The sequence below is a fragment of the Neopelma chrysocephalum genome, unplaced genomic scaffold (assembly GCF_003984885.1).
Source record: "Neopelma chrysocephalum unplaced genomic scaffold, ASM398488v2 Primary Assembly neopelma1_26, whole genome shotgun sequence".
Taxonomy (NCBI): domain Eukaryota; kingdom Metazoa; phylum Chordata; class Aves; order Passeriformes; family Pipridae; genus Neopelma; species Neopelma chrysocephalum.
This window is the reverse complement of record NW_020897695.1, coordinates 148604-167580: the sequence shown is the minus strand read 5'-3', so window position 1 is coordinate 167580 and position 18977 is coordinate 148604. Positions and strand designations below refer to the sequence as shown.

Genomic DNA, 18977 nt, shown 5'->3' with positions numbered 1-18977 from the left:
CCTTACCCAGTACAGCAGTGAGCTGATTCTCTGTTATGTCTGGCAACCATCACAATTCAGCATTCACCTTATGAGTCACTTCTCCCCATAATGAAAAGAGGAAAACACAGGTTCCTAATTGCTCTTTGATACACACCACATAGATCTCCATTCACCCAAGATTTATGTTAAAATCTTCTACAACTACTTTAAAAAAATCCTGATATTTCCAAATAACAAATTTTCTGTCTGATTTAGCTTTGCCCCACATTATCTAATTAGATCACCAAATGGAAATTGTCATTCTACTGCAAGTTTAACAGAGATGTCTGAGCAGAGCTCTCAAAGGAGAGGTACAGCTTGGAGGGGGTCACAGTACCAGGGAAAAGCTCACCCTATTGCATTGTATGTAGAGTAAGGTACTTCAAGTTTAAAAGAACATGGCTTTAGCATAGAAGCTTGCATGGCTGGCAAAATCAATGCTCCCTACTTCTAAGTTACATTAAAAGAGGTAAAAAAGCGCAATAAAAATACACATTTTCCATATAAAGACTGGTTTCTTTGTTGGCAGCCGTGTGACTATGAACAGGGAAGGCAGAGTGCAGGGTAAATGCAATCAATGCCCGTGAGCCAGAGTCGCTTGGATAATAGCTATCCAGCTGGTGAAGAAATTAGAAACATCAATCTAAGGTACCTTAACTACATTTTAAAGCAGAAATATACCTGTAGACCATCAGGTACACTTCAAGAGGAAGGGCCTCTATTTTTGCATGTTTGGTTGTTGTGCTGTAGGATAGCAGACATTTCTCTGTGCAACTTGGCCTGGGGACAGCCAATATGCCTTTGAAAACTTTGAAGTTTGGGGTTGGTTCTCTGTGAAATGATATAAAGCACAAAAAGAGTGTTAACAGTCGAAGGAAAGAAGGAGGGTGGCATGGAGAGAAGCAACATTAACTGAGAGCTTGGAGTAACAGAAAGAAACATGCTTTAGAAAATTTAAATATAGCAGCACATTGTCTCAGCCCATTCCCTTGATAGAACATTAGGTTGAACCTCTTTTTTGTTGCAGGTGGTTTTCAGGAGGGTAGGCTTTGTTGTTTGTTGTTTTTTTTAAAGAAGCTGGTAAAACAGAACTGATAAATGAAATGAAAAATAATTTCTTCCAACTTAAATGCAGCCTATTATTAATACCCAGGTCTGACTCACGGTACAGGAAATATATTTTAATCCTCTCAGGCTATTGTGACAGTCACGATGAGCACTGAAGCACAGACACTGACGTGGGCTGAGCTGCAGTGGACCCGCGTACCACCATTCATTCACCTATGGAGAAATGTAAAATGTACTGCTGGCTAAGATAGGTAAGGCAGCCAATTTAAGACATGGTTTTAAGCAGTTCTAAATGCATTTCATCTTTTAAAAGCAGATCTGAGTTAAGGCTCTGGTGTAGCAACAAAAAGCTTAACGTCAAAAGTCAATGATTTTCTGCCATTTCTGATTGTTGATTTGAGAGCAGTCAACAACTGATGTCAAAGTTTAAATGTTTCAGATGAATGCATTAAAAGCAAGTCAACATTTCTGATTGATCTGATTATTTAACTTTAACTCTTCCTCCTTAGAAAAAGCTGACCGTACCAAAAAGTGTCCAAACCTCTGGACTATTCAATTAATAAAGTTTGTTTCCTGGTTTAGATGACTTAATTAGAATCCACCTTCAAGGTTTATAATGCAATGAAACAAGTACTGGAGCTAATGTTTAAAAAATAGACTCTGTGTCACTACTGATGGAACAGGATTTGTAAAAGGGCATGTGGAAAGACAGTATTTCCAGCTGACTTCAGTGGGAAGATAACTGAACCAGAGTAATCATCAGAAACACAGCAATATGAATGAATGGGTATAGTCAAGAAAATCATCCCTGGCAGAATAGTTTGGATCATAAATGCAGAATAACATCAAATTGCAGTCCTTCTTTTCTTCCATATAAAAGAAAGCAAAACAAGAACAGAAAGTAAAAAGATGCTTTTCAAAGGAAAGATGCTTAAAAATGGGAAGAAATTCATTATTGTGAGGATGATGAGAAAGTGGAACAGGTTGCCCAGAGAAGTGGTGGATGTCCCATCCCTGGAAGTGTTCAAGGCCAGAGTGGATCGGTCTTTGAGCAATCTTGTCTAGTGGAAGGTGTCTCTGCCCAGGGCAGGGGCGTTGGAACGAGATGATCTTTAAGGTCCCTTCCATCCCAAACCTTTCTATGACTCTGAGAAAACAGAACACAGGAACATGTGGAAAAACAAATAAGAAAGCTCTACTGAAGAGCCAGTCACTTACTTAGCACAGAGTCTCCTAAACCCTCATTCTTATTTGATACTAACATATTTATTTGACAAAGAGCATTTCACACTCTTGTACCTCTGGGAGTGTCCTGGTTAGAACGGCTGGGACCAATTCATCACTGGATGGGTGTAACCCAAAACTGTGTATTCTATAGCCTTCCATGCCATTTCCCAGAAACTGTTGTCAGTAGAGGCCTGCGAGGTGGGAAGATGTTCCTGTCCTCATACCCTTTTATGGAATTCCCCGCTCTGATACCCTTTTATGGAATTCCCCTCTCTGAGGGAGGGACTGAGCATCCTCATGCCCTTTTATGGAATTCCCCGCTCTGAGGGAGGGACTGAGCACTCCCGCCTGAACTGGAGAATATATAAACTGGGAGTTTCGGAACCTTGGCACCACTCGTGGGATCCAGAGTAAGACTGCAGACCACCGTTCTCAACCAGACTGCAGCTCACCACTCTCAACCAGACTGAGACCACCACCCTCAACTGGACTGCAATCACCACTTTCTGACCAGACTGCAGCAGCTCTCCCACCAGCAGGTTTTTCCCCTCTCCCTTTACTTTGGACTCGGGGGGGGCCAAGGAACACCACTTTTGTTCATGCCCCAGGGTGCTGGGTTATACATTTGGGGTTTGCGGGTTAAAACCAATTGTCTGTCTGTATAATTGTACTTATTGTATTATTTTAATAAATTGTTATTCTGACTTATAATCTCTCTTTTGAGTTGAGTTCATTTCCCCTGCTGGTTAACTTTTAAACCAGCATAGAGAGGCAGCCAATTTCCATCTTACCGGGAAAGCTGTCATGGCTGTGTTCGGCATTAGTCACTGTCCACTCTATCTGCAAGGGCACCCCACGACTCTCCTGCTTCCATCAGTTCTACTCTTTCAAAGGTGGAATGACTCCAGACACATTTCCACACAACTTAGACACCTTGAGACTCACACCTGTAAGGCAGAGACATGGACAGCCTCGGCAGCCCACAGCCCAGGATCTTCTATCCAGTGCACGGGAAAATGAGATAAAGAAAGAAGCCTTAAATCTTCTGAGCTGACCACCACTCTGTGTGAGAGTTTGTAATGTGGATCCTAAATCCACAAAGCTTAATGTGAATTTAGGTGCAATCCTATGGCTCAAGGTGGCCCATGGTATTTTCCCATGCATTTAAGTAGTCAGGGCTCATTAGGAATTAGATAATGTGTTTTAAAAATCCCACTGCTCCTCCATCTGCATGACTGGGCATCTAGCAAATCTAGGACACAAAATAAGCCTGTCATCACACACCATACACTAACCTTTCTAAAATGCAGATCCAACCTTGCCTTTAACAAACCTCTAAAAAAATTGACCACAGATCTAAACAACTAGCCATAATAATCTCAGAACAGGATAAAAATCATGCACAACAGTTATCTCCAGCCAGTTTCTCCCATTCAGAGTATACCCAGTTTCCACCACAGTCTAGTAGCAGCACCCTCAGTAATCAGCATCAATAGCCTGGCCCCAGGCTGAAGTTAAAGTGAGTGGTTGGCTCACTCTGTACCCTCATAACCAGATTGGCCTAGGGTACGCTTAAAATCTTGAATTTAATAAGAGTTTAGAGGGAGTTCATGTTGTGCAGCAAGTGCAAGACTGGAGCTGGGTGTTCATTACAAGCAGGTGGGAGCTGCTTGTAGATATGTGCTAAATATAGCTTGGAAGGTCTCTGGGCCTGGCAAAGACTAGGTCATTAGAGACAAGCAAATAACCTAGATAAGGGATATCTTGGCAAACACCCATATTAACTGGAAACAAGGTAATGTTGCACTACCTGTTTTATAGCACATGCTTAATTGCTATAATCGAAGAGTCTATAGGGGCAAGGTTGCAGGTGCTGTAGGACTATAACCTACTTACCATTTTATTTATGAGCACGAGTTTCCTTCCAGTTTCTTTCTTTGCTCATGGATGGAATATTTCTGTAGTCTAGGCTTATTTTTTTATTATGGTCTCACAGACTGGAGCACAATGAGCCCCATATCTGGAGTCTCCAGGTGCTGCTGTAATACAGATAAATAAATGACTGATAACAATACAGCCAGATAAATAAAATACACCGATCTGATATGAATTACTGCATTAGTTAGGCGACTTCCACTCAGTAGCACTTTCTTACTCAGTGTACTAACCCACCAAAACAAAGCAAGAGTATTTTAAAGTTTTCATTACTGTATGTTAAATTATTAATTGATAATTTTTAACAGGAAACCATTAATAAATATTAAACAGCCAGATCTGACATAATGTCAGATTGTGATGTGATAATCCAGTATTTGTGAATTATTGACTGGAAGCCAGAAACTGATTTATAAAGCTGGGGCTCCTGAGAACTATCCCAGGCTCATAAGCTGTCCCCAGGTGATAAATTTGGATTTAGTTTTCTGTACAGAAGCTCTTTTTTCTTTTCTTTACTCGACTCAGTCCTAGTCAGGCCACACCTGGAATACTGTCTTCAGTTTTGGTACATGCTATCAAAAAAAAGATGTGGACATGCTGGACACAAAGGAAAGGCTGAGACAACAGGGTTGATTCAGCCTTGAGAAAAGGAGGCTTTGGAGGACCTTATCATCGTGTTCCAGAATTTAAAGTGTGGCTAGTGAGAAGATGGAGTTCCTTTTTACAAGGAGTCACAAGGAAAAGATGGAGGGTAATGGGTACAAGTTACTCTTTCAGAGATTCCAATTGGACATGAGAGGAAAGATTTTCAGAATAAGAATCAGCCACTCATTTTTCACAATGAGAAGAATCTCCCCAGAGAAGTGGGAGATTCCTCAATGTGGGACACTTATGAGATTCAGCTGGACAGGTTGCTGGGCCATCTTGTCTATATACGCTTTTACCAAGAAACGCTGGACCACGTGACCCTTGAGGTTCCCTTCCAACCTGGTATTCCATGATTCTGTGATTGATTCTGCTGGATTTTGATTTTAAATGTTCGTTGACTTTTAGTGGCTAGTGGTCATCAGGTGATAACAAGCATGGCAGTGGGAAAAAAGATCCCGTGTTGGATTTACACAGGCACTTCTGAAGGTCATGTGGCCATGCAAGTGCATGTGCAATCCCACAGGAAACACAGAGTAATAGTCAGTTCAGCTTAAAAATACCTCTCCCACATGTGCTGAGTGCTGCTGGGCACCCTCTCTTAAGCACCAGGGTAAGGGGGCAGCAGAGCATCGGGAGGTGGCACAAACCACTATGGAAAACATTTGATGCTGCAGCTAAAACTTGGTATTTATTTGCCATCTACCGAGTAAATCCCATCTCACTCTGACACACTGCGATGTGTTGGAGCAGCACTGCCCACCCTGTACCATGATGGAGGGTCTTTTGATACAGAAAAATTTCAGAGCTGAAAGCATTGCAGTGGGCTAGGTTTGTAGGGATGAAGAGAGAAAAGGATAGAGAGAATTTCCTACCCTAGAAGAGATGTGGGATCATCCAGATTTCTTCCTTGGTTAAATTAAAGTTGGGCATAACTGTGATTTATATTACAGAAATTGCCAAAGGTAAAGGTGAACTGTCTTTTAAATGTTTTACATCTATCTATGTACAAATCCACAACAAATAAAGGAGAAAATACTATTGCCTACTTTTATGGTTCTTCTTGTTTTTCCTGGTGCTTCCTCAGATTCTAACATAAAATTCAGCCTTTGTTTCAGAAACAAGGCTCTGTTTCTCATGATTAGAGAGAAAAAGATGAAAAGGTTAACCCTGAAGTCAAAATGCAGAAGCCATGCCAAACAACTCCAGTATTTATCTTCATTTCACAGCTCATTTTTTAAGTCTATCCTATGATTTGGAGAGCTGATACAATATTTTCAATGTCCTGGCCTGTCAGGAGTGGTATATGAAGTACACAAGGAAGCGCTAAGCACACTGGACTTCTACGGCAATATTGTGTCTACCCCAGAGAACAGAGGAAGATTTTAGAAAGAAAATAATAGCACGAAGTGGATAGATAAATATTGTGTGAGTGTTTTGCCTTGCTTCTCTCTTTGCCAGCTCATGAGGTAATAAACCTGGATTTTTTTAGGTTTTTCTGGCTTTTCTATACAGATGAGTGTTCTTGAAGTTCCACAAAATTGAGGTAATTGAGTGGAACAGCTCAGCACAAGCATTTAGCTTGCACTAATTCTCCTTTAACTCTTTCTTTCTCCACTAAGGCACATTTGTAATGATAGTACAAGCAACTTTAGTTTTTATAATTACTGATACTATAATTCACATGGTCATTAGTATATAGAGATACCAAGAATTAGCAGGAATTAAAGATGTATGTCATATACCTCAATAACTTCCAATTTCGATTTTAATAATTACTCAAAGCAGAACTTCATGTGTATTCCACCCCAACAGGTCCTGGCCTGTGGATGATGGCTCCTGGTAGCTCTAGCAACTTGTGGCCATCCTGGAGTCCCTGTGAACCTCACCGCCTACTGCTGTGGGTGGAAATGGTTTATACCATTGGGGGCTCCAAACATTTTTGTTAACCTAGATTGCTCTTAAATTTCACATGTAGCAGTGTGGAACCCATCACCAAGTCTGTTGGTCAAAGTATTGCTGCTAAAAGCTAAATTTGCCAATTCCAATGACACCTGTGTGTTTTATGAAAAGAAAAACTATGTTATGCTTCACTGAAGACAGTGTGACCACAAAAGCTGGCCAGCCCTAGTAAGCTGGTAATGCTTTGCAAACATATATATAGAAACCTGGAACTTAATTGCACTGATGCATCTCTTCTGGGGACAACAGCCATGTGGAAACATTTGAAAAGTGGGAAGGGGATGTAAATACATTAAACCTTCACACTGATTCTTTTCCAGTTTGGAACTTTCTTACGTGCTGCTTCATACAGTGTTTAGTCACAGTGCCTGAAGAAAAAAAAGTTGTGTATCAGGAACCAAAGACCATCATTTGTGTCATGCACAGTGTGAGTCCTGATCATACTGCAAGATATGTATCTGTGAACTAAAACCACTTAAGAACAAGGATAGCATGCTGCCATTTTATCACGTTACTTTGAATAAAAACTTTGAGTGTGTCTAAGTCCCCCATTTGGCTAGTGAGTAAATTTATAAAATTAAAAAATAAGAAAATGAAAACGTGGATATAGTTTGCCTTGCTCTTGTTCTGTGTACCTTGTCATGGTAAAACAGAGACCATGAGAGAGGCTCCACATGTGAGAGGCTCAGAGCGCAAGTACCTTACAAGGCCTTATGCAACGTTAGATGTCTCTTTTCTGGCATAAATAGTTATATTTATGTCTTGGTTTATGAGTTATTTTAGATAGTATTTTCTGCTACTTTGCATACTGCCAAAACAAAGATGTTACAACTGTTTCATTTAAAAGTACTAATTCAGGCTTACAGCCAAGCTTCAAACCAGTTTTGAGGAGTTAGCAGAATTAAGCAGTTTTGAAAACGCCATTGACTTTACTACATTTGTCAATGTGAGTGCATTCATTCTGAAAAATTGCCTCTCAGAACACTATTTTCCTAAGTTAGGCAGCCTGTGATAAATTATTTTAACAGTTTTGCATAAATCAAGCATCTGAGATGAGTCTGAGGCCACAATAAATGATGTCTTTATCTTACTTTGCAGACTAATTACTGTAATAACTGCGATACTATAGTTGTCCACACTACTTCAGTCTACAGGGAGGTTATAATTCAGTTTTAATAGTTTAAAACAATGCATTGTTATACCAATGACATGGTTGGTTCTTTTCATTAAGTATGTTATATTTTGGAATGCACAAATAATTTATTTAAATAAAGATATATACAAATATGATGAAGGAAAAACTCTACAGAACTCAGTACAACGGCTGCATGCATTGGGGATGATGCTATGATTTGCTTCATAGGTGCGGAGTATGAACTGAAAACTAGGAAAAGTTTTGAAGGTGTGCTGAAAATTCCATCACCACATCGAAGGGTCTTCAAACCTGTAATACATTTTAGAGAATATATATTAAAAAAAAAACAAAACAAAACAAAAAAAACCATTAAACACATGGAAAACTCATTCTGGAAATACCCATCCCACTGACTGACCGCAAAGGCAGTGTACACAAGTACTTCACACTAGGTATCCAAGAGGCAGTGTTATGTGAGATGCATCCTGTTATTGAGTATTAAACATTTTCTTATCACTCCAGAAGGCAGACAAGATCAGAAATATGCCACATCATGTTTCTGTCATAAGAACTTACCTGTACTCAGATCAAGGCACCTCTTTTTTTATTTTTGCTTTTAAATCTTTATCTTCCTATTTTGTAACAAGTTTCTGTAAGCATCTCTCTAAAATTTCTTCATATAGCCAGGCATACACCTAGACTACAAAATACTTTGGGGCATATTTTAGTCAGCAAAAGCAAAATGTCAAACCAGGCCGGCCAAGCTGAAGACAATTAAGTAATTTATTAATATCCCAATATTTAGTTACAAAGTTCAGTTCCCAAGAACTCATGAAGTATCTCTATGTCACTGATTCACTGAGTGCAATTTACATCTGCTCCTTAACTTGCTTCATATATAACCATTTCTAAAACATTTACTTAATTTAAACTCAGAATAACACCAGCCTGCCTTTCATTCATTCAGCATGGCTTCCTCCATGAGGAAGACTTAGGCAGCTGTGCTGCACCTGAGTATATCTGCTGTGTGTCCAGCTGTCCACTCCTGTGCAGTTCCCCTAACTTCCCCCCCCAGCTTTCACACCCTCTGGACAATTTCAACCAAGTCAGGATTTCAGATCTCAGAGATATTAAGCTCCTGATGTGCCATGAAACACAGGACTGAATAGAAAGAAGATTTAATTATGTCCTCACATGGAGGAAAATCTGGAGTGGAGTTCAGAATCCATACTGGGTTTTATCCTAGAAAACATATCCATGGGAAACTAGAAATCATTGTTCCCAGTACTCCCATAACTGTCACTGATGAGTGACAAATACCACACTCAGTTTAAAGTGCCATTACAGGGGGTATGAAACAAAAATCTGCTTCTCATCAATTCTTGATGTTAAATGCAGACAAGCTGGTTATTTTGCTGATGAATTTTTACTCCCCGGTGTGTTATAAATAGCATTATTGAAACAATAATAATAATCATGAAGTTTTGTCATGAAGAGGTGAAAATTACAGAGAATATTAGACTTTGTACTACCCTGTGTGTTGCCTCAAATTCATGGCAGTGGAAATTTCCCATTATGTGAGGGCTCTGCCTTGTCATTACCAAACACAAAATAGTCTAATACATTTCACTTCACTCCATGCAGTTTTTTAGATAAGCATCTGCAGAGAAAACTGCATCCCCACAGCTGCAGTTAGTCATCAAAACATAAGTCAATGTTCTCCCTATGTGCAGAACCACAAGTTTCATGGAAAATATCTCTTGATGACAGTAGAAATTTTGGTTACCTTTCAGTGTCATGATCATGCCCTGAATTCAGTGCTACAGACTATTATGCTTAAGTATTTAACTAGTCTAATTGAGCCTTTACAGAGCTGATGAGAGTGCATAGCACTTGCTTGTAGGCTCCTGAAATGACAATTGCATAAAATATTTATTTCTGCATTAGAAGTATTACCAGCAAACTTCAGACTATCAGTAAAGGCTTAAACTGAGCTCATCTATGTTTGATTGTGAGTAAAATTAAAAGCAATATTTTCCTTCATGAGCCAAAACTCCCCCTGCATCTTACCTTTTCAACATACTTACTTTTCAGCTGTGTAAATTGCAGTCACTACTACAGTATCTTACATTATAGCTAAAGTGTCATTACCTAACTAGACAAATACATTATGTACATTTGAAATCCCTGTGCTGTTTGAAACACCACTGTTACTCTAAACCAAGTGCAAGTGGAAATATAAAAGCCTTTTTTCCCCCTTGTAAAATATTAGATACAAAACCAATGTGAAATACCGTATTTTAAAGACAAGTCATAGCCATGCATTTGTGTACGAGTTAATGTATGAACATATTTACCACCTGTGTGAGTATCAAATGAGTAGAAATATGTCATCCTTGGGGCTCTAATATGTAAGGAATCAAACATCAGCATATAATTTTGTATAATAAAGTCCATAATGGGGCAAGTGCCTTGGGAATGCTTCCCTTCCTCCAAGTAACAGGTATGGCCTGCTCCAAAACTCATGGAGTATGGACTATATCATATTTGCTAAGACATTTCTTGCACTCATAAATGGTGATATTTCTTTAAAAAAAAGGGAATTAAAAAAGTTTTTTCAGGACATGTCTAACCAGCTGTTGGTGGCATATGTCTTTTCTCTGTGAAACATATTTACTGATAATAAATGAAACCATTAAATCTAAATGAGAAGTGAAAGCCACCACAAAATCTCTTCATACATACCTGGATCTAGGAATGTTTTCTGTGCTTTCCCTCAACAAGAGGTCTGACATCAGTGTATCTGGGCTTGATCTCTTTCCATATCTAAGGAAAAATTTTAAAAAGTTGCATTTTTGTATATGTCAGTTTTTACAAATGAAGACTGAGCACAGAACCATTAGTTGTTGGGTTTTTTTCCCAGAAAAAGTAACAGAGTGGACATAAATACCACTTTTCAGCAAGTATTTTAATTTAACTTAACAATGCAGGGAAGACATTCATTCTTCAGTACTCTTCCCCCCCCATATTTTTCTACATTTTTCACATAATCATTTTACATTGTGGTATTGAGAAACTCTGAATATTTCTCACTTTGATGGCTGTTCCTGGATACTCTAGGACTTTGCACCTTACTGATGTGAGCATGGAGGAAGAGGGAAGAAGCTGTGCATGCTGTGACCTCCAAGCATGTCATTCTTGCTTACAAATCCATTTCCATCATCTCTTTAATTTTCTCATTGGTTTAAATGATACTCTATCCTTCATTAGAAATTATTCAAATGAGGAGTGGAATTTATCCATTAGGTTAATAGAAGAGAAAACCCAGTGTGCCATACTAACCAAGGAATCGAATGAGATTTTAAGATAACTAGTACATTTGGGGCTGCCCAACACATAGCACATTGGGTTGGCAAAACTGAGCTATCCCAGGGTAATCATCTTGAACTATGTGGCTATGGGAACAAAAACATATTCAGAGTTCTTCAGTTAAATGGGATGTCATGGGCTACCTTTGTCCTAAACTTACACAGCAGCCAGCCTTCTACTTGCCTTTTTTTTTTCCTAATTCTGGATACTGTACATTACTCAACAGTTAAAAGTACTGCAACTTCTGTTTCTTGGGAAGGAATTTGATCTCTTTTCCTGAGAAAACAGAAGCAACAATGTCAGCCTGCCTGACAGACATTTAATCACTCTAAGGATTCATTAGCCTAAGAGTGATAACTATGAGCAAACGATCCCTCAGTTGGAAAGAATTAAGATCACACTTTGCAACTTGTGTATGCAATTATTCTGAATCACAAAGTACATGAACAGCTTTCTTAATGTCGCATGAGTGAAATTCTGACTCCAGAGAAATCAGTGTAATTAAAGACTTACATTACTATCCAGTGACCACAGTCATTCCAGTGATCTAAAACCCAAAACCTTCCCAAACTACATTTAAAAAGCTAGCAGTTTTAACTGTTGATTACATAACTTCTTGAAAAGTGGAAACATATCTCACTTTTCAATCATTTTATTAAACTCTTTGTATTTTTGCATCACCTTAATCATTTTAGTGCATCATCTGGGCTCCAGAAAGGCAAACCAGCAGTTTCAGAAAGTTAAGGTAAGTTTCTTAATCTAAGCAGATTGAAAGCAGGTATTTGAAAAGAACCAGCCAGACACAGTAAAATGCTATTACAATAGTGCAATCAGGCATGATGCTGAATCAAATACCTTGCACTCCAGCACCACAAAGGGATTTCTTTCTTTCTAGTTCCCTACTCTGATTAATATGGATGTGACCTGGAGTTCAACTGAGGAGGAATCTAATTTTCCATTATGTTAAAGAAATTGATTTAACAGATCAACAACTTGCTCTAATAGCTCACGCTTGGACAAAACTCCCACGAATCTCTCAGAAAGTTTTGTCTGAGTAAGAAATAGGAAGCAACCACCTGGAGTGCAGAGATTCACTCAAATAATGAAGATGACTGTGTTAGGGAGATATCTTTTATATGAGTCCCTTTAGCATCTTGGCTAGATTAGCACTGCTACCTGTGCTGCATGGATCCACCTTGTCCTCACACAGAAAAGCTGCACGCAAGGTGTTCACTGACTGCAACCAACTGGGCTGGCCAAAGAATAGCCATTCTTCCTGTGACAGGAAGATGCCTGAGTCTCCTGTCTACCCTGGAATTTTGTGCCTGGGAAACAACCATGCTACAGACATACTAAATAGAGGCAAAAGTCCTCTCTTGTCAAAGTCAGTCTCTTCTTTCTGATGCAAATGCCTTGAGAGATCTTTGCTTCACTTCAGCTGCTTCATGCTTTGTCTCCTTGTCTACCCTGCCCAGCTCTGAGATAACAAGAACACAGAAAGCCAGACTTCTATCTTCTGTTTGGGAAACACTTATCAAATATCATGTTTTTTTTAAAAGGACAAGGCTTGAAAGCCAGGTGAAAATACCTGGTTAGTTTTTATGTTCAGTTTGAGACATCAAGGCCTATTTTGGGGCATGCTGATAACTCACAGCTCCAGCTGAAGTCAAAGGGATTTGAGGAGTAAACACACTTATTCTGATTAGAGACACAGTATTGCAGATTCAGCAAAATCTCAAAGCTTCCTATGAAAACTTGGGTCTTGAGAGTCAAATCCCAATGTCCTAGGTTGGCAACAGGAGCTGAGGGATCTCAGAAACATGTGGGTCTGATTCAGAAAACTGCCAAGAAACCAAAGCTCTTGAGAGCTGCTCCCTTCCCCATCAAAGGGTGTTGTCATGAAGCAGGAGCATCAGCACTGCCCAAGTCAGACACCCTTCCAGATACTCTCTGCTCTGTCTATAGCTCGAGCCATTTCCAGCGGGAATGGCCTTACTGTTTTGCTACAGCACAGAAGAGCCATGGATTCATGAACAAGCTACAAAGGACAAGGAAAGAAGGCGGCCTGTTCGCAAGAGGGAGTACAGGTAGTAGCAAGTAACAGAAGGAGGAGTGATTCCAGTAAAAATGGGCTGTGAAAAAAGCCTCCTGAACAATGTGGTAGAGGGATATGAGGCAAGACCACAGGATGGTTTGGGAGACAGAGGTGGAACTAATCCAAAGACACACAGACATCTATAGTGCAGGAGTCTGCAACTGTGCTGGTCATCTTGAGTTCTCTTTCAAGTCATAAAGACCTGTCACACAAGGAACAAGGGATCTCATCAGAAACAAGAATCCTGAAACCGGCCTGGTGACCTGCACCACACCAGTACCTGTTTCCCTCAGCTAACCTCAAAGGGATATAAAGCTGGCACTGATGTCTAAAGCTAAGTAAGATGAATCTGAAGGAGGAGGATTTCAAAGGAGAGGGGAAGCAAAACAGCCAGATCGGCAGGGTCTAAAGACAAGAAGAGAAAGATGGTCTGGAAGGAAGAAGTTTCATGGGAGCTGGGGTGAAGACCCTGTGGGTCACAGTAGCTTGGAGGGAAATGGCACTCAAATGCTTGGGCCAAGCCAGAAGCAGAAGGCAGGAAGATGAGACAGGAGATTATTCATAATCACAGAAACATCAAATAAGGCAGGACAGATGAACCTGAAGAGAAAAAAAAAAAACAAGAAAAAAAAAATCAATCTCCTCATCTTCTCCTTTGCCAACATGCTCTTACTTTGTCTCACTGGCTACAGGCACCAGGTGAGAGGGCAACAGCTTGCTCATTCACCCTCAGGAGGAGCAGGACAGCCCCTGGACACCTTGTCTCCCCCTGTCACAGTACTATGCACAAAAAGAAGAGGTAAAAAGCTGTAAAAAGAGAGAAAACTTTGAGCACATCTGCTGAAACTGACAAAACAACCAGTCCAAAGTGCTTCAAAAGTTATTGATTTCGTTTTGCAAATGACTGTGTCACTGCCGAAAAAGGGAACCTCCAGGATCTCAGTTAAGCTATCCAAAGGGAGAAGGCAATTGCTTTATTTCTGGACTGTTAATTCACCACACAGTGGAAACAGCGTACCTTTTTGGTTTTTCAGTTAACCTATGTAGTCAACTTTTAAATGTGTATCACTAAGTTGTCATTGTAGTGCTTTTTTCTGCCAACTTTCTTGTACTTCTAGGTCAATTCTGTTCCTTTAAATATGAGGGTGGGTAGGAAATCTGGGTAAAATCTAAAGAACAAAACTTAAATTTTATCCATCAGCAACAATCACTATTTCACTTCATTTCAGACCCCAAATCCACACGTAAGAATTAAATCAGTCTCAATCTCTGAGTTTTATAGGTACAACCCAGAAAATAGGGGGGAAAAAAGCTACATAGTCAACATCAAAGCAAGCATACAGGATACACACCAGAAGTGGTGTTTGAATAGAGAAAGGAGGGTTTGTTTGGTTGGGTTTGGATTTGGTTTTTTTTGTTCTTAAATATGACATGGCTTTGGACAGGAGCCACCTTTGAAACGGGAGATGAAAGAAGAAAAGAAGGGATGAGAGACCAGCCTGGAGATCCCACGACATGCAAGAGAAAAGGGTAGCAGAGGCAGAACTCGAGGATCAGATTATTTTAGCAGTAATCTAGACAAAAAGTTATCTGAGCACAGCCTGCCATCCAGAACCATGCCATACACGTGTGATCTGTGATTATTGCTTTAAAAGTTCAGGACTGAAGAACTGTATTTCTATCAGCATCTTCATCTGTCTTATACTATTAGTGCACTGGCAGACAATGTTATGGACTTGCTGAGAAAGGTCTCAGTTACACGATAGCCTCCCTTCTAATTTAATTCTTCAAAGTTCTAGAGGGACAAATGAATGCCTAATTTTAGACCTCTCATCTGGTTTTGATATTAACAAATAAATATGTCAAAACTCTTCTGGGTCACACACTGCTGTGGTACCTCAGGGGAAACTTCTCTCAATCACAGTCTAACTGGACAAACACTCCCAAAGAAGATGATTTTTTTATAATAATTTGCCAGGATTTTTTTTTCAGACTGAGCCTTTACTTCTACTTTAACAAGCACAGTCAAAACCAGAAAGCTGGTTTAGAGCCAGGCAGGCTTGGGTTCACACTCTTTTCTCTTTCAGATTGGGCTTGAGTTCTTGTTTGTGATCTTGAGAGAGGTTTTTGTTAGGACTTTGTTAGGCTTTTTGGCAACCACAGCTGCAATAGGTAAATGGCAAACCACAAAGCATCTGGACTACTACATTTTCTCAGAGGGCACTTTTTCTCATGAGAATCTTCACTTGAGTGGGTGGCAGCAACAGAAGTGGAAAACTGCTCCTACTGCCCTGCCTAGCTCTCCCCAGCTCCCAGGTTAGTTATGTTTTCTTTCCCTTTTGGGGGGCTCTCCCCATGCATGCCCTGTGGCTCCTGCTCCTGACTGCCAGCCTGTCTGAGCTAGAAAGGGCTGAGATAGCAGAGGCAGCGTTGACACTCTTCTGACAACTTGGATGGTGGAAATTCAGCTCTGGACCCAGAGGCAACTCAAGGTTCATGGATGTTGCTCTCTAAAGGGAATCTGTGCACCACGTCTTTCTCCGTGTGGGTGGGGAAAGCAAAGGAAGACAGCCAGTGTGAGGGGGCACCCCACCTTCCTCCCCTGAGCCTCGACAAGGAAAAATCTGCCCGGGGAGCGGGAAGGGGGGATGTCTGCCGTCCCGCTCTGCCTACCTCTGCCTGGTGATGAGGTTGATGTAGTGCCTCAGCGCCGAGTAGTATCTGGCCATGTCCTCTGCGGGGGCGTCCTCGCCGGGGCTGTCCGGTTTGGAGGGGTACGCCTCTGCCAGCGTCCCCAGGCAGACCAGCAGCGACAGGGCGAAAGTCAGCACCGACACCCACAGCCTCACGGTGCCCTGCATCTGCATGGCGGGGCGGGATGGAGGGGAGCCGCCGTCAGCACCTGCCCCGACGGTAGGAGCAGCGCGGCCAAACCAGCGCAGCCCCTGGCCGGTCCTGGCCGCCCCACGTCCCCCGCTTCGTCCCCATTCCCATTCCCGTGCCCGTGCCCGTGCCCGCCCCGTCGCGGCACTCACGGCAGTGGTTGCAGCGGAGCGGCTCCCGGCTCGGCGAGGCGTCTGCCCGTGCGTCGGGGCTCCCGAGTGCGAGGCTCCGCGCCTCGCCGGGGTGTTTTAAGGCTTCCCCAGCAAGCAGGAGGGGCCTCGGGCGATCACGCCTCGCCAGCTCCGATCCCCCACGCCCCGCTCCGCCTGCCCCTGCCCCGGGAGGGGCACCGCGGCCGCGGCCGGGGGGGGCCGGGCGGCACCGAGGGGGCGGGCGCTGCCTGAGCTCCCGCCGCGGCCCCCGCACCGCCCCCGCCGCCCCGGCGGGTCCCACCCGCGGGCTGCCCGCAGGCTCTGCCACCGGGCGCTGCAGCCGGCCCTGCGTGTCCCGGTCTGGCCGTGGGAGCCCGGCCGCCTGTACATGTGGAGCCGCCGTGCTGCCCGGAGGCGGCGGGGGAACTCTGAGGAACGAATTGGCCCCGCTCCTGTGGCAACAGAGGTGCCCAAAGCTTGAGCTTCGTATCAGTAGTGCCGCCAGATATAAAGCCATGAAAGCAAGCCGGTTTTGGGCAAACAAAAATACCGAATCAGTGCCACAGGCTCAGACATCATACCCACAAAACGGGTAAATCAAAGATTCATAGAATGGTTTGTGTTGGAAGAGACCTTAAAGATTGCCTAGTTTCAACCACTCTGCCATTTACAGGGATGACTTCCATTAGACCTGGTTGCTCAGAGACCCATCCAAACTGATCTTGAGCACTTCCAGGGATGGGGCATTCACAACAAATCTTTAGGCTTAACTCTCCGGAAGACTGGTAGCAGAGCTGCAAATTGTACCTCCCTCCATGCCCACTCTGCCCCCCTGCTCAGGGGTACCTTCTGAGTTTCTGTGCTAAAATTACTTTGTTCTGTTTCATTTCTGTGCCTGAGCCAAATGTCACAGAAGGAAACTCACCAACACCATGGGAACACAACAGCCTTTCCAACAGCTGTCCTGACCCAAGGGAGCCACTGCTGAATCTGGGATGCAGCAGCTTCTCCCAGCAACATGGGACTACAGAGACTGATCCAGCTAAGGTGTCAGACTTACATGTCTCCCTAAACTTGTCCTGACCTGAGTCAGTGGAGAGAGGTGGGCACCCTGATTGTGACCTGATCCCTCATACAACAGAGGTCTGAGATAAGCACAATGGGCATCTTCTGGCAACATACCCTTTGCTGATGACAGGATCAGCCTAGGTGATTGGGCTAGGCTAGACACCTGACTACCAGAGTGCCTGAAGTCAGGTAAAAGGAATCCAATTCAAATAAAGTTTCAGAATTTGTCAAAGAATTTGGTAGAGTTGGGAACTATCCTCACATATTAGTAAAATAAGGTTAATTCTTTAGAAACAGATAATTTCATTAGCATCTTGATGACCAATGACTAATTCCAGTTGGAATGACAAATCATGACTCTCATCATATCTCATTTTTACTTTAATTTGAAGGCAAAATAGCAATCACCCAAGCAGGAAAATTTGACATACTGACAGAAAACTTTAAGACGCATTCTAAAATTATATCATTCATATGCTACTGTTATTAATTTCTATAGTCATTAACATATGCAGTTATTGGCTTAATAATAATACAGTAGATTCTGAAAAACAATATTCAGTTTGCAAGAGCAAAGCCAGAAATAGTTTTCATCACTCCAGAAACAGAATCTCAACATTATCTAAGAAAAAAAACACAAAGTGGCAAATAAATGGCTCTGTGGTGTACAATTAAGCTCATGGGACTATGTCCATTTCAAGCCATTGAAGCAAAGAAAATTCCGGAACTCCTAACATGAAGAGATATTTTGAAATCTTCATGACTCCACAGTGCACTGGCCACAGACCTTACAGCAAGATTATAGGCTGCCTTATATCACATACTGAGTGAAGAATTTTAATGTGTGTGAATAATCTTCCATGCCACAGCCAGCAACTCCAGCTCCTAATTTCAGCAGGTCTGTGCACAGGGTGACATCACATCATACAAAGTGGCCTCATGCATCCCCATGCTCTCTGTCCTCCCACCAGCACACTCCTGCACATTCAGTGTTCACATTGCCCTCATGTCAACTCAAGAGAGGTAGTTCATGTGACAACTTGATATCTGTGACACTGCAAATGCCCTAAAAAGCAACTGGCTCCATTACTTTCCCTTGGCTATGCTGAATCCAATAAGCCGCCTATTCCAAAGCTTGCATAGATCCAGTTTATCAGTTTTTATGGGGTGTAGGGAACAAGTGGTGACAGCGCTGGAGACTGAAGCATCTGGGAAGGTGTACCACAAGGACAGCTGTCACCAGCTTCAGAATGATTCTGGCACAACCATCTCCCACTGGCTCATGGGACCGGGGGTGACTTTCTCATTGTTAAACTCTTTCACTACTCATAACTGAGGTTGCTTCTCTCCCGCTAGCACCGCTGTTTTTACACTATCAATCTTCAAGGCATTCCAAAGAGGAATGAGTCAAGACACT

General features: G+C 42.0%; 1 protein-coding gene across 1 annotated transcript; it reads right to left on the bottom strand.

Annotated features, from left to right (window-relative positions):
- Positions 1-8010: 8010 nt before the first annotated feature.
- Positions 8011-16611, bottom strand: NPY (neuropeptide Y). Its single transcript, XM_027675236.1, has 4 exons — positions 16493-16611; positions 16131-16318; positions 10739-10819; positions 8011-8302 (listed from the first exon to the last, which is right to left on the bottom strand). Exons 2-4 carry the CDS (start codon positions 16316-16318, stop codon positions 8278-8280), a joined length of 294 nt encoding a protein of 97 aa, XP_027531037.1. The 5' UTR covers positions 16493-16611; the 3' UTR covers positions 8011-8277.
- Between the last annotated feature and the right edge of the window lie 2366 nt (positions 16612-18977).